We start from the raw sequence: 14,374 nt of genomic DNA on the forward strand, positions 1-14,374 counted from the left end.
TCACTTTCTCTCTTAAAGGGATCTTAGAACATTCTACCACCCCAACACAGAGACATACACACAAAGACGCTCTCTCTCTGTCTCTGTCTCTCTGTCTCTGTCTCTCTGTCTCTGTCTCTCTGTCTCTGTCTCTCTGTCTCTCTATGTCTCTCCTTCTCTCTCTGTCTCTCTCTGTCTCTCTCTCTCACACACACACACACACACACACACACACACTCACACAAAGACCTCCCCACCCTGAAATACACATATACTTCTTGGCAAAACAATATAGCTACTAAGCAGGAAGTAGGCATTTTAGTGATGAGTATGACAAGTTCTGGGTTAGTTTGCTGTTCAGTGAGTCTGAATTAGGAACTAACTAACTGGGAAGGGAGAAAAGACTCCTCTGCCTTTAACCACTACAACACTTATCACCACAATGGTGGGTCATGAGGTGACAGAAGTGAGATAAGCTATGATTCTCTTCCATCTAAAAATCCCTCAAAATTCTCTGAGGAATTAAGGTGTTTGGTCTATGTCCGATAAAACCACTGCATTCTGTTACAGTTGTTTTAAATGGATTGGCTTTGTCTGAAGGAACAGAGTCATGAGTTAGAAAGATGGGAGAGCAGGCAGTGAGAGCCCTTGAATATCAAGCAGAATACAAACCACACCTTTGTTGCCAGGACACTCCATTCTTTATTCAGTTGTTTCAGAAGAAAGGTAAGGGTTTTGTCAGCCTGAGGAATTGTACCTGTAATGATGCAGTGATGGAAGGCACGGGTAACATTTTGTCAACATTGGTTAATATTTCCATCTCAGAAACCAGACAGACAGTTCCTGCATCACCCTGTCTCAGCGAAAGTGGAAGTGCTCACTTATAAAACTTCCTTATATTCACTTCTGGGTACCCTGTTTTAAGATGGGCATTCACCAATTGGAAAGTATCCATGAAGGGTCATCATGATGCTGAGGGTAGTGGAGAAAAAGCCATTCGCACATCATCTGAAGGAAACGAGGTTGACCTCCCTGGCTTCCTTAGTCCCAACTAAAATCCCATGCATTACTGGAAGCATTCCCCAAGCCCTTTAAATTCTAATGCTTTCCTTCTGTTTAATTATTTCCTATTCATCCTGTATACAGTTTGCTTTGTATATATTTGTTTGCATGTTGTTTCTTCCAATGGATTGTAAGTTCCTTGAGGGCAGGAACTATATATTTTTTTTGCCTCTATTTGTGTCCCCAGAGCTTAGCACAGTGCCTGGCACATAGAAGGTGCTTCCTTAATGAATGATTTGATTGAGAAGACATGACTGCCATCTTCAAATGTTTTAAAGAGCTCTTTAGGAGAGAAGAGGAAGTCAACTTGTTCTGCTTGGCCTTAGAGGGCAAAGCGAGGAGTGATGGGTGGCATGTCCTAGGAGACAGATTCAGGCTCCATGTCAGGGAAATCTTCTTAACAATTAGAACATCCAAAAGTAGAATGGGCTTATCCAGGAGGTGGTCAATGCCTTAACAAATGTCTGTTAAAACCTTTGGAGCGCTTCAAAACAAATCTGGATTTGTCAGGAATATTGTAACTATCCTGTTTCAGTAGGGAATGGACTAGATGTTCTCTGGATGTCCATTCTAGGGAAAAAGGAAATGGAAGAGAATAAGCTTTTATTAAGAGTCTATGGGATGGGGCAGCTAGGTGCTACAGTGGATAAAGCACTGGCCCTGGATTCAGGAGGACCTGAGTTCAAATCCAACCTCAGACACTTGATACTTACTAGCTATGTGACTGTGGGCAAGTCACAACCCCCATTGTCCTGCAAAAAAATAAAAAAAAATTTAAATTAAAAAAAAAAAAACAACCTATGAGGCAGCTAGGTGGTGCAGTGGTTAGAGCACCAGCCCTGGATTCAGGAGGACCTGAGTTCAAATGTGGCCTCAGACACTTAACAATTACTAGCTGTGTGACCCTAGGCAAGTCACTTAACCCCAAATGCCTCACCAAAAAAAAAAAAGAGCTTATTATATGGCAGGTACTGTGCTAAATACTTTTAAAGAAAATAATATTATCTCATTTTATTATCACAATAACCCTGGGAATTAGGTGCTATTATTATCCCCATTTTACACTTGAGGAAACTGAGGTAAACAGAGGTTAAGTGACTTGCCTGGGGTCACACAGCTAATAACTATCTGAGGCCAGATTTGAATTCAGGATTCTAACCCAGTCTTCTATTCACTGTACCACCAGCTCTTCTAGCTCTGAGATTCTGTGACTCTGTATGAAAGGTACCAATGGCAACTGTCAGGATTCTCTCACCACCATGCCCAACATATAATATGTGCTCTTCTGTCAGCTCACTCTCCTCTGTTCCCTCCCTTTGCCTGTCTCCCTCTTGCCCCCTCCCTTGACTGTACCCTAAACTTGCCACCTTCCTAGCCCCCCACCTTGTCACAGACTCGACATCTAGTGTTCTATCCACAAACCCTTCCCATGCTTCCATTTGACTCAAAACATTTCATGTTAAAGTAATTCAGCATCCACAAAACCATAAGGTCTCTCTAGCTTTTGTTCTTCCATCCATCTCTGTATATCTCTATATAAGTCCAAAGGAAGCTTTCATGTCTGTCTACCAGGGTAATGGAGGCCAAGGAGGAATAAAAAGCTCCTGAGAGTGTACACTACCCATAGCCTCTTCCTGGACCTTCTTCCTCTGATATCAGAAGAAATAAGCACATGGACACAGACCCAAGTGCAGTAAGGAGTGAAGACTTCAGTTATAGGAAAGGAGATGAACACACGAATGGAAGGGCTTTGCAAAGCCCAAACAATAGCTAGAATACACTTCACTTTCAGAATTAAAGCTAGATCTTCAGAGACGGGAAAGACTAAGACTAAGATGGAATTAACAAGGAAAAAGGTATAAATCTTGCATTTGAGGTTCCAAAAAAATCGATTGTACAAGGACAGATGGGGAAGATCTGTGAGTGGGGAATGGACATTTTGAGCTCTTTGAAGGTGAAGGAACAAGAATTCTCTTGCAACCCAGTACAGATGGAGAGAAACCAGCTGGTTACTTCTGTACAGTAATTGCTGAAAAATGAACTTTAACCCCTGAGGAAGTGTTGCTTATTAAACCTACCTGCTTCATTGCCCTTGGAATAACTGCTTGCTGGGAAGAGTTCATGTTGGCCTCTGTAGTTCCATCTAAGATTTTGGGGATTTGCTGATCACATTTCCAGTAGATGGGAGTCTCCCAATAACCCTTTTTTTTTTTTTCTTACAAGGCAGTGGGGGTTAAGTGACTTGCCCAGGGTCACACAGCTAGTAAGTGTCAAGTGTCTGAGGCCAGATTTGAACTCAGGTCCTCCTGAATCCAGGGCTGGTGCTTTATCCACTGTGCCACCTAGCTGCCCCCTCCCAATAACCCTTGACATAACCCCAAACCTGTTGCCACCAGTCCTACATTGAAGTTCAAAAAAAACTAATAGGATGGATGGAAAACCATTCGGGGAGAAGTCCATATAAAGGTAATGTGGAGGTTAAAGTCAACTGAATACCTAATACGGGTAAGCTGGGCCATGACACTAACTTTCTGTGTGACCTTGGGCAAATCACTTCTCCTCTTATCTGGAAAATGAAGGGATTAGATGACACACTTGCTCACTCCTACTTCTGATAGTCTATGAATCCATAAATGGGATTCTTTGCAAATACTGTCGGGCAGGTTGTAGAGGAGACCCAAAATTAGATCTAGGATCCCTTCCAACTCCAAGATCCTATATTACCTTTAAAAGAAGGGAGGGGGATGGGCAGCTAGGTGGCACAGTGGATAGAGCACTGGCCTTGGAGTCAGAGGGACCTGAGTTCAAATCTGGCCTCAGACACTTAACACTTCCGAGCTTTGTGACCCTGGGCAAATCACATAACCCCAGCTGCCTCACCAAAAAAAAAAAAAAAAAAAAGAGGGGAGGGGGAAGTCCTGTGGAGTTCGGGCAAAGACTCCAAAAAATGGAATAGGATCACAGATTTGGAGCTGAAAGAGACCTTAAAGGTATTCCAATCCTCTTATTTTACAAATGAGAAAATGGATTTGCCCAAAGAGACCAAAGTCACACCAGTAGTTTGGCAGAACCAGAGTTCAAACTTAGGGCACCTGGCTCCAAATCCAAATGACGGTCCCACTGTATCACTCCACCAATAACAGACGCTGCAGTCTCCCGAGATGGAATTTCTCTCTTTATTTTTGCTGTATGTCAATATGGATGTGAAATCAGTACAGTAGAGCAGAAAAAGCAATAGACTGGGAGTCAAAGGACCTGGGTTTGAATACTAGCTCGGTTATTTACTACCTGCACAACCTTGGGTTTAGCCTTTCCAGGCCTCAGTTTTACTCCTGAGACTGGACTAAATGTAAAACAAAGAGGCTGGACTTGATCATCTCTAAGGGCCCCTCACACTTAAATCCAAGGAGTCCTGGAACAGCAGGAGAAAAAACAGAGACACTCATGGGCAAGAGACCAGTGCTGAAAGGCTGGTGTCTATGTGTGTCTTGCATACCAAGGTGGACACAATGATAGGAACGGAGATGTTTATGTTCATTGAATCCCATAAGGGGTGCGTGGGGTACACAAAGATGGCCATGATCTTTGCTGATGATTTTTCCCTCACTCTCCCTGCAAAGACTAATTATGGAGCTAACCAGCCAATCTTCCTTCCAAATAAGGCTTATGTAATAACTAAGCACAGGGAAATGAGAATCAGATTACCCAGTTTCTTCAGTGGCAAGAATGGTCCCACCCCCTCCCTGGAGGCAGCAAAGAGAGAGAACAGCCAGAGTCCTTTAAACACCAGGAACCAGTTTCCAAAGAAAGCCCCATCTGTGACCATTTAAATCCCCAGGGTATAAAGGGCTTATTAAACAAGCAAGGATGTACAAAGACCAAGAATGGGGATGTTTATGGAGATGAGTTGGGTGTGGCATCTTTGAATCTCAGAGTCCCCGTATCCCCTTAGGCTGGATTAAGCTTAATCAGTCAACCAGCATTTATTATGCACCTATTATATGCCAAGCACTGAGCTAAACCCTAGAGATACAAAGACAAAAGAGGCCCCAGCCAAACTAAAGAATCCTTATATAGATTAGGTAGTCAGTCAATAAACTGACAGGCAGGGGCAGCTAGGTGGCGCAGTGGATAGAGCACCGGCCCTGGAGTCAGGAGTACCTGAGTTCAAATTTGGCCTCAGACACTTAATACTTACTGGCTGTGTGACCCTGGGCAAGTCACTTAACCCCAATTGCCTCACTTAAAAATAAATAAATAAATAAACTGACAGGCACTGTGCTAAATAATGGGGATACAAAGAAAGGCAAAAGATAGTCCCAGATCTCAAGGAACTCAAATTGACATAGTTATAAAAATATTTTTAAAATTCATGACTCCTGAACTCTATACACAACCCCCAGTTTAAGAATTCCAGCTGATCCAGCTGGTTCATTTTCCAGATGAAGCCTATAGAGATTCATTAACTTGCCCAAGGTCACAGAGGTGGTACTTTAAAGTTTAAACAGAAGCTCTAACAAAATGTTACCAAACAGAGGACCCCTAGAAGTCTAACTTTGGTAAATAGATAAGAAAGGCTTGCAATTAGCACATCAATTGCTCACATACAAATAGATGCTGAAGAATAGTGTGTTTACTTAAGAATTTTAAACATTCTCCCTAGGATATTGTTTAAGATATTTGTATCTATTATCATTATATCTAAGAAGAAATAGTTTGTTAAGTAAAGGTAAACTTCTGGCTAGGCCCTAGCTGAATAATAAATTCCTTTGACTTCCTGGCTAAATCATAACACATTCCAAATTAGTGGACTGCATGTTGTCTGCCCCATTAGACTATGAGCTCCCTTGAAATCAAGGTCTGCTTTTGCCTTTCTGTATAATCCCAGAATTTAGCAGTATTTGGCACATTAGGTTCTTAACAAATGCTTGTCAACTTGACTGAATGACTACATATAGCGCACCATCTCATCCATAGAAGGATTTTTTTTTAAGTCACAGAAACTCATTGAAATCCTTTACCAAGGTGCAAAAGGGGGGCAGCTAGGTGGCACAGTGGATAGAGCACCGACCCTGGAGTCAGGAGTACCTGAGTTCAAATCTGACCTCAGACACTTAACATTTACTAGCTGTGTGACCCTGGGCTTAACCCCAGTTGCCTCACTAAAAAAAAAAAAAAAAAGCTGCAAAAGGGGTGATTTCTGATTAGGAAAAGACCACATAGTTTTTGAAGAATTAGAGGATAGAAGAATATTATCTAGCAGAATTTAGGTATAGTTCTACTACATTGAGCAAAATTTACATTAGATCTTCAAAAAACGAAGTATTTCCTATTTAGGTTGTCAATAAGAATAAGATTATTACCCCTCCTGCACTTCTGCATACTGGCTTCCTGATTCATTGAAGGCTCAGGCTCAAATGCCACCTCCTGTAAGAGACCTTTCCCCAACCTTGCCTTGTCCCACCCCCAATGCCTTCCAACTAACAACAATCACCTTCAGAACATCTATGCAGATAGTTGTCTGTATGTAGTCTCCCCACCTCCCCCCATTAGAATTCGAGGTCCTTGAGGGCTAGGACCATTTGATGGAGGGTGGGCAGGAGGATTGGCCTTTCTCTGTATCCCCAGGGCTTAGTATAGAGCCAAGCACATGGTAAGCCCTTAATAAATTCAACCTTAATAAATTCAAGTGCAGCGATTTACTAATACTCTCCTTGGTTACTCTAAGAAAGTCATTAACAAAAGCAAAACAAGCAAACAAAGGAGATGGGCAGTAAAATCATATGGAGCATCCTGAGCCTCCTACTAAGTTCTCTGTACTTGGTAAAAGAAAATCTTCTAGGCATAAGGCAGGAGGAAAAGTTCACACTATCATGGCTGGTTGGCACTACTCATCTAGGTTGTGGTTCCAGTTGGCATTCCAGATGTGAAAAGAGAGGATTCTGGGACCTGGGGAACAAAATTATTATAAACAAAGCTCTTGCTCATGTCCACAATAAGACTAAAGAGTTACAGTCCAGGGTCACCAATATCTTGTGGCAAACCCACCAAGGAAAATTACGAGAACTTGGTATTCATTGGGCAACAATAACAGAGAGGGAGACAGGAGGGAGACAAATAGTAACACACACAATATGAGAAGGATGGATTCCCAAAGCCAGAGAAAACCATAAAGAAGTACCAAGAGTCTCAGATGAGATAATTTGTGTAACTATTTTATATTTATTAAGTGCCTACTATGTGCCAGGCACTGTGCTAAGCACTAGAAATAAGGAACTAGATTTAGTTACTAATTTACTAGTAAATCAGTTACTATGATCATAGGACAGGAAATATTTGGAAGCTAATGACCCCAAGAAACATTGAGAAATGATAAAACAAAGTCCAAAGAATGAAAAAAATAGAAGAAAATGTGAAATATGTCATTGTCAATTTAGTTGCAAAATGATAGGAGGAAAAAAGAATGATATGAGGAACCAGAGTCCCAGAGCAAACACTGGGGATAGCACAGTGGTCTGTTTTGCCTCTTTATCTCTAGCATACGCTCTCTGTTCTCTTCTCCCACTGCCACCAGAGTAGCTTAAGCCTTCATTATCACCCTCAAAGACTGTTACAATAATCTCCTATTATGTCTTCCCACTCCTGATTGCTCCCCCTCTAATCTCTTCTTCATATCATTGCCAGAATAATCTCTCTTATACATAAAACTGGCTACATCACATCTCTTCTCAAAAACCTTCAGTGGGTCCCCTATTGCTTCCCAAGTAAATTTCAAACTCTTCTGCCTGGCATCCAAGGCCCCCTTCAACCTGACACTATCCCAACTTTCCAGTCTTATCTAATAATACTCTATCTAATAGGGGCAGCTAGGTGGTGCAGTGGATAGAGCACCGGCCCTGGAGTCAGGAGTACCTGAGTTCAAATCCGGCCTCAGACACTTAACACTTACTAGCTGTGTGACCCTGGGCAAGTCACTTAACCCCAATTGCCTTACTAAAAAAAAATACTCTATCTAATATTACTTCTTCATACATTTTATACTCTGACCAACTGGGCTACTAATGTCCCTCCAGTGTCCCTGTAGGTCCCCCATCTTTGTGCCTAAGATGATCACATTCCCTATGGCTGAGTCTCCCTCCATCCTCCCACCTCTTTACCAGCTGAATTCCTGACATCCTTTGATCTTTCTACTATATTTAAACAGGGAAGACACAGAAGTCACAGAATGGATAAATTTAGAACTGGAAGGAACCTCGGAGATCATCTACTCCAATCTCTTTCTTTCTTTCTTTCTTTCTTTCTTTCTTTCTTTCTTTCTTTCTTTCTTTCTTTCTTTCTTTCTTTCTTTCTTTTTATTTTTTTTTTGGGGGGGGGTCAGGGCAATGAGGGTTAAGTGACTTGTCTAGGTTCACACAGCTAGTAAGTGTCAAGTATCTGAGGCCAAATTTGAACTCAGGCCCTCCTGAATCCAGGGTCAGTGTTTTTTCCACTGCACCACCTAGCTGCCCCTGCAATCTCATCGTAAAGATGAGAGGACTAAGGTCCAGAGAGATGCAATGATTTATCCAGGCTCACTTTAATAGGCAGCAGGGCTGGGACTGGAACCCAGGTCCTAGGACTCTATTCCAGCCTTCTTTTTCTTTGATGACATCACCTCTATAGTCTCACAACACACTTAGTTGTGTATCTCTATGATACTCAGCTCACAAGCTGCCTCCCACAGGAGGCCTTTCCTGATCCCCTAGAAGCCAATCTCCCTTTACCTTGTATTCATTTTATGAAAATTTTGTTCATGCTTATACAAATGAATGAAGGAAAGAAAGCATGAATTAAGCACTTATGTGCAAAGTACCTTTGCTGGGGATGTAAGGCCCTCAAGGACATTTTATGTCCTTGGAAGGACAGAGCCAACATACTGGGAGGATTCATCTACAAGTCCAATAGAAAGGGCCAATGGTCATATATAAATAGATAGATGGATGAATTGGCATCGATACATTGATATATAAATGGAGACATAGACATATGTGTACACACATATAAGCACATATATACACATGTGCGTATATACATGTATATATGCCTGTGTATATACACACACCAACACAATGGAGGAGACAACACACATAGAAGACTTCAGCTAAAAAGGTCCAATAGTTTCTAAATAAAGAAATAGATATACACATGCATGTACACACACATATGAGGCTTCAACTACAAGTCAGAAATGCCCAGTGGACACACACACCTACATATTTATACATATATGCGTATGCCCCCATACATGTGTATAAATGTACACATGCATATACATACATGTGTTATTAGCACCTATAAAATGTAAGATCTTTGAGGACAGGCACTGTTTCATTTATGCATTTGTATTCTCAGTGCCTGGGACAGTGAAGATAATAAATGCTTGTTGACTGATTGATTATCATTATCTATATTTGTGTCTAACCCCCTACTAGATAGTAAGCTCCCTTAGGGCTGGGTCTCATCTAAATTTTGTCATCTCCCCCATCCCTCACCTCCCACCACTACCACTCAGCCTCCTGTTCTGTACACAGTGGGTGCTTAATAAATAGTAGTGGAATAAATCCTGTAAATTATAGGCAAGATAAATAACCAATACTGGTAATATCTCTAAAAGGCTAAACATAAACTCGAGATGATAACCACTTGATTTCTTCCCTAAACAGATCCAATTCTGTGTTCCTTCAGGGCAATTCTTTGGCCATTCCTGTCTGCAGCCCTGAGGCTGCAAGTGAGTGGCAAGTGAGAAGAAGGTTATCAGAGGAGGTCCAGCCTGTGGGAAGCTAACATGGATGCCCACTGAGGCCTGATCATCTTACAACCAAAGTCCAAACAAAAATCTCTGAACTGCTAAACTCAGAGTTTTTAATGGTTTACTTACATTTACACTTCTATTAAAAGAAACCAATACAATAAACTGTGCAAAGGCCCTCATCCTGTGTCCTCTCTCCCCATCCAGCAGCTTGGGCATATACTCTACAGGGTCTTTTGAGAGCAGCCAGAACCCCAACTTCTCTCTCAGGGGCCATTCTGAAACACATGGGCCTCCCTGAGGAAACCTGCCCCTTCTTCCCTCAGGATAAAGTGGCTGCTGTCAGTGAGTTTGGGGCAGATTTCACACTGCTGCTAAGCTCATTAATCTGGGCCTATCACATAACTGCAAATGTCAATGGAAAAAAAAAAGCCATTCAATGTGTTTCCTTAATTCTAACCAAAAGGGAAAAAAAACAGGAAGCTTATAAAAGTGGCACCCCTGGTCCCCTCCCAGTGAGCTTCCCTCCCCATCACCCCCCTCCATCCCCATCAGCCCTCAAAGTTCCCAATGAAAATGGATTTCTGTGTCTACCTACACATGTAATGGTCAGACCTGATTTAATCCTTCGGAATCTGGAGACTTTCTCCCCCCAAAAATATCCATTTAGGAAGAAAAGCAGCATATTTGACCACAATTATTCAGACTGGCTTGGTCAACCTGATCAAATTCATCATTGGAACTGCAGGATTCCATGCCCTTCCAGAATCATTCCTCATCCCCCACCCCCAGTCACTAAAACCCTTAGCCTTGGTCCTAGGGTGTGGATTACGACCAAGTTGGTAGCCAAGGTAAGGTTTGTGCTCTTCTTCCCAGCTTCCCTAATACTATGTATGAATAGAGATGGGGCCAGAAATTTCACTGACATAAGGAACTTCCAGATGAAAAAGTTCTCAGTAGATCAGCATCATATAGTCTTAGAGCACTGAGACTAAATGACTTATCCATGGTCTAACTACTAGCATGTGTCAAAGGCAAACCTTGAACCCAGGTCTTCAGCTCTCTATCCATTATACCAAGCTTTCTCTCTCTCTTCCCTATACAGCAAAGGGGAGCCACAAGCAGGATAGTTTTCTTTCTCTAAATTACATAGGCAGATCTTCATCAGACCAAATTCACCAAAAGCAAGCTTCCAGCCTTACCTCCAGAGCCTGTCACCATGGGCCTGCTCTCCCTGTCCATCTGGTTCATTAATAGGTGCTGATAATTCCCAAGAAGGCCTTCTGGAGCCCCTGACTCTGTTACTGCTGCCTAACCCACCAGGGGCTCTAACAGTGAGAATTCCAGTGGCCAGAACAGATAAACTGGACCAGGGGCCCACTGGGAGCCCCTACAGGGCTGCGGTTCCACCCCAATTTGATCCTGGGTGGCTTTGGCTATATACCTTTCCCAGGCAAGAGCAAAGAGGAAGGGGTCATGCTGCATTCTAGCAGAACTAGACTACCTGCTGTTCCCTCTACCTGATACTACAATTCCATGTCTTGTCTGAATACGTGGGTCTGACCAATTCACCCCTCTGCCCAAGAAATTTCAGTGACTTCCTCTTACTTTTAGCTAAAAGTACAACTTAAGATAAAACACGGAACTCCTCTGGCTTTTAAAGCACTTAAGCTAGCTTCATTCTATCTTTTCAGTTTATTACATATTTCTCTCCTTCCAGTATGCTATCTTCCACTCAAACTGACCTGCTCTGTGTTCCCCATACATAATATTCCATCTTCCATCTCTGTGTCTTTAAGCAGGCTGTCCTCCATGCCAATAATTCATTCCCTTCTTATCTCCATCTCCTAGAATTCCTAGCTTTTTTCAATGTTCAGCTTATGTGCCAATTCCTATCAGAAGCCTATCCAGATTCTTCCCTCAGAAATGATTATGTATATTTAGAAAAATGCATGCATGCATGCATGTATGTATGTGTGTGTATATATGTATGGACAGAGAGACAGACAGAGAGAGAAAGGAAAGAGAGAAGGAGGGAGGGAGGGGGGAGAGAAGGAGAGGGAGAGGGAGAGGGAAAAGGAGAGGGAGAGAGAGAGAGATTTTCTTTTTCTATCAGGTTCAAAAATTAAAAATTTTAAAATCTTCTTTGGATTTTTAAAATACTTCACAAACTGGTCCCCTCCTACTATTATACATGAGTGCGCGCGCGCACACACACGCATTCTCTCTCTCTCTCTCTCTCTCTCTCTCTCTCTCTCTCTCTCTCTCTCTCTAATCCAGCCACACTGGTCTTCCCTGCAGATCCTCACATCCAACAATCCATCTCCTGGCCTCTCTGGCTTCTTTCAAGCCTGTCCTGATACTCCTTAATTCTAGTCTCTCCCCTCAGTTGATTACCTCTAATTTTAAAAATATATGTATGTATGTACATGTCACACACATGTATTATAAATTGTATTTGTTTCATTTATATACATCTATATAAATATATTTAATTTCTATAAATCCATATAAATAAATATATAAATCATGTGTTGCATATTATTTATATAACTATACTTTTATACGTAACTTTACGCCCATACAAACACACATACATACATACATACATATCTACATGTTGTCTCCCCATTACTCTGTGAGCTCTTTGAGGGTAGAGACTGTCTTTTGCCTTTCTACTCCCAGTGCTCACCACAGTGCCTGGCACATAGTAGGCACTTAATGAATGCTTACTGACTAACTGAATCTGGCCCTGAAGTCCTCCAGCCAAAGGAATACTAACTGTTGACGATAACTCACATTTATATGATGCTTGAGAAGCTTCAAAGAATTTCCCTCAGAATAGCCCTGTACAGAATCATTCAAGAATTCTGTTCCCTACCTTTCCCATGAGGAAACTGAGGCTTGGGAGAGATTAAGTGACTTGCCCGTGGTTACACAGTTGAAACAGGAATTCAAGCCCAGGTGTCCAGTGATCTATCTCTCCATTATGTCTCCTCCCTCTCCCCAGCTCATGGTGGCTCACAGCCCATAGGCACAGAATGGGCCCTGATGACCCCTGCACTGACAGTCCCAGGAGCTGGACTCACCTGCCATTCCCAACCCCAGAAGTTTCCAGGTTTGAGGCCTACAGGAAGGAGAAGGGTGAGTTGTGGGAGGTTTCTGAAAAAACGCCATAACACATCAAGAGGGAGGAGATTCTAAAGGGTGCAACCCTTTGGGAAGAAATGTCTAGCTAGTCTAAGCATATAATTAGCAACAAAATCTGGTTATCAAAGAATAATAATGCTGACCCTTTGCCTGAGTTGGGAGAAGAGGCTGCCTCGAAGAGAGAATGTAGGATGCTGTAATGAAAGGAGCAGTGAACATGGGAGTCAAGAGACCTGGGTTCAAAACCTGACTGACACCCATTAGCTGTGTGTTCACAGGCAAATTACTCAAATGACCTGAGACTCAGTTTCCTTATCTGTAAAATAAGAATAATAAGCATACTACTTGCCTGATAAGGGTGTTTGTGAGAAAAGCATGCTTTGTAAACTTGAAGGCATGGAAATGTGAGTTATTATTTCAAAAGTCAATTTCCCCTTCACGTTTCCCTGGGAACCCGCCATCTATTACACAGAGGTCACCAACAAAGTCAAAAATAGTAATAGCTACCATTTATACAGCGCTTTCTCCATGCCAGACACTTGCTAGGTGCTTTATAATTATTATCTTGTTTGATAGAACAACACTGAAAAGTAAGTAACTATTATTATCCTCATTTTAGAGATAAGGAAAGAGGCAAACAAATATTAAATGACTTACTGAGGGTCACACCACTAGTAAGGACCTGAGGCTGAATTTGAATTCAGGAAAGGACTTCCTAACTCCAGGCCCTGCAATCTATCCACTGCACCACCTAACAAATAATTGGCCTAGGTCTGAATCCTGATTCAGACTCTTATCAGCTATGTGAACCTGGGTAAGTCACTTACCCTCTATCAGGCTATTTCCTTATCTACAAACTGGGAATAATCATACCTCCTACCTCATAGGGTTATAAGGATCAAATGAGTGAAGACTTTGTGCTTTATGAACCTTAAAGCATTATATAAATGGAAGCTTTCTCAATATTTTTTGTGGTACTAAAGAACTGGAAACCAAGTAGATGCCCATAAACTGGGAAATGGCTAAACAAATCATAGCATGAGTGTAACAGAATATTACTATGTTAAAAGAAATAACAGATAAAAATGTCCACGTAGACAGATGCAGAGTGAAGAAAACTGAGCGAGGAAAACATACATAATAACCACAATAATGAAAATGGAAAAAACCGCCACAACAAAACAATAAAAAGGAATGTTACAAACTTACAAAGAGGAAAACGAGGCCATAAAGAAAAGATGTGAAAATACACTTCCTCCTCCTTCTTTGTAGAGGTAGAGAATCCACAGGCTTGGAACATTGTATATATTGTCAGATTTTTTTTTTGATATATTGATAGGTTTTGCTGATTTTTAAAAATCATTCTTCATCTTTTTCTTCTTTTCTTAACAAAAA

General features: G+C 41.7%; 1 protein-coding gene across 3 annotated transcripts in view; it reads right to left on the reverse strand.

Annotated features, from left to right (window-relative positions):
- The window catches only part of PPP1R16B (protein phosphatase 1 regulatory subunit 16B), a 156,705-nt gene that overhangs the window by 130,495 nt on the left and 11,836 nt on the right, over positions 1-14,374 (reverse strand). Inside the window, exon 2 of one of the 3 annotated variants that reach the window (XM_043984311.1) lies at positions 1,755-1,793. The exons of 1 other annotated variant lie outside the window; for it this stretch is intronic. Coding sequence is in view for 1 of the 2 variants with exons in the window: in XM_043984309.1 (XP_043840244.1) it covers positions 657-678 (22 nt within the window). In the remaining variant the exon portion in view is untranslated. Of the gene's footprint in view, positions 1-656; positions 777-1,754; positions 1,794-14,374 lie in introns of those variants that run through there. One more of the 3 variants, XM_043984309.1, reaches the window with a different exon arrangement.

This window comes from Dromiciops gliroides, chromosome 2 (genome assembly GCF_019393635.1).
Source record: "Dromiciops gliroides isolate mDroGli1 chromosome 2, mDroGli1.pri, whole genome shotgun sequence".
In the NCBI taxonomy this organism is placed as follows: Eukaryota; Metazoa; Chordata; class Mammalia; order Microbiotheria; family Microbiotheriidae; genus Dromiciops; species Dromiciops gliroides.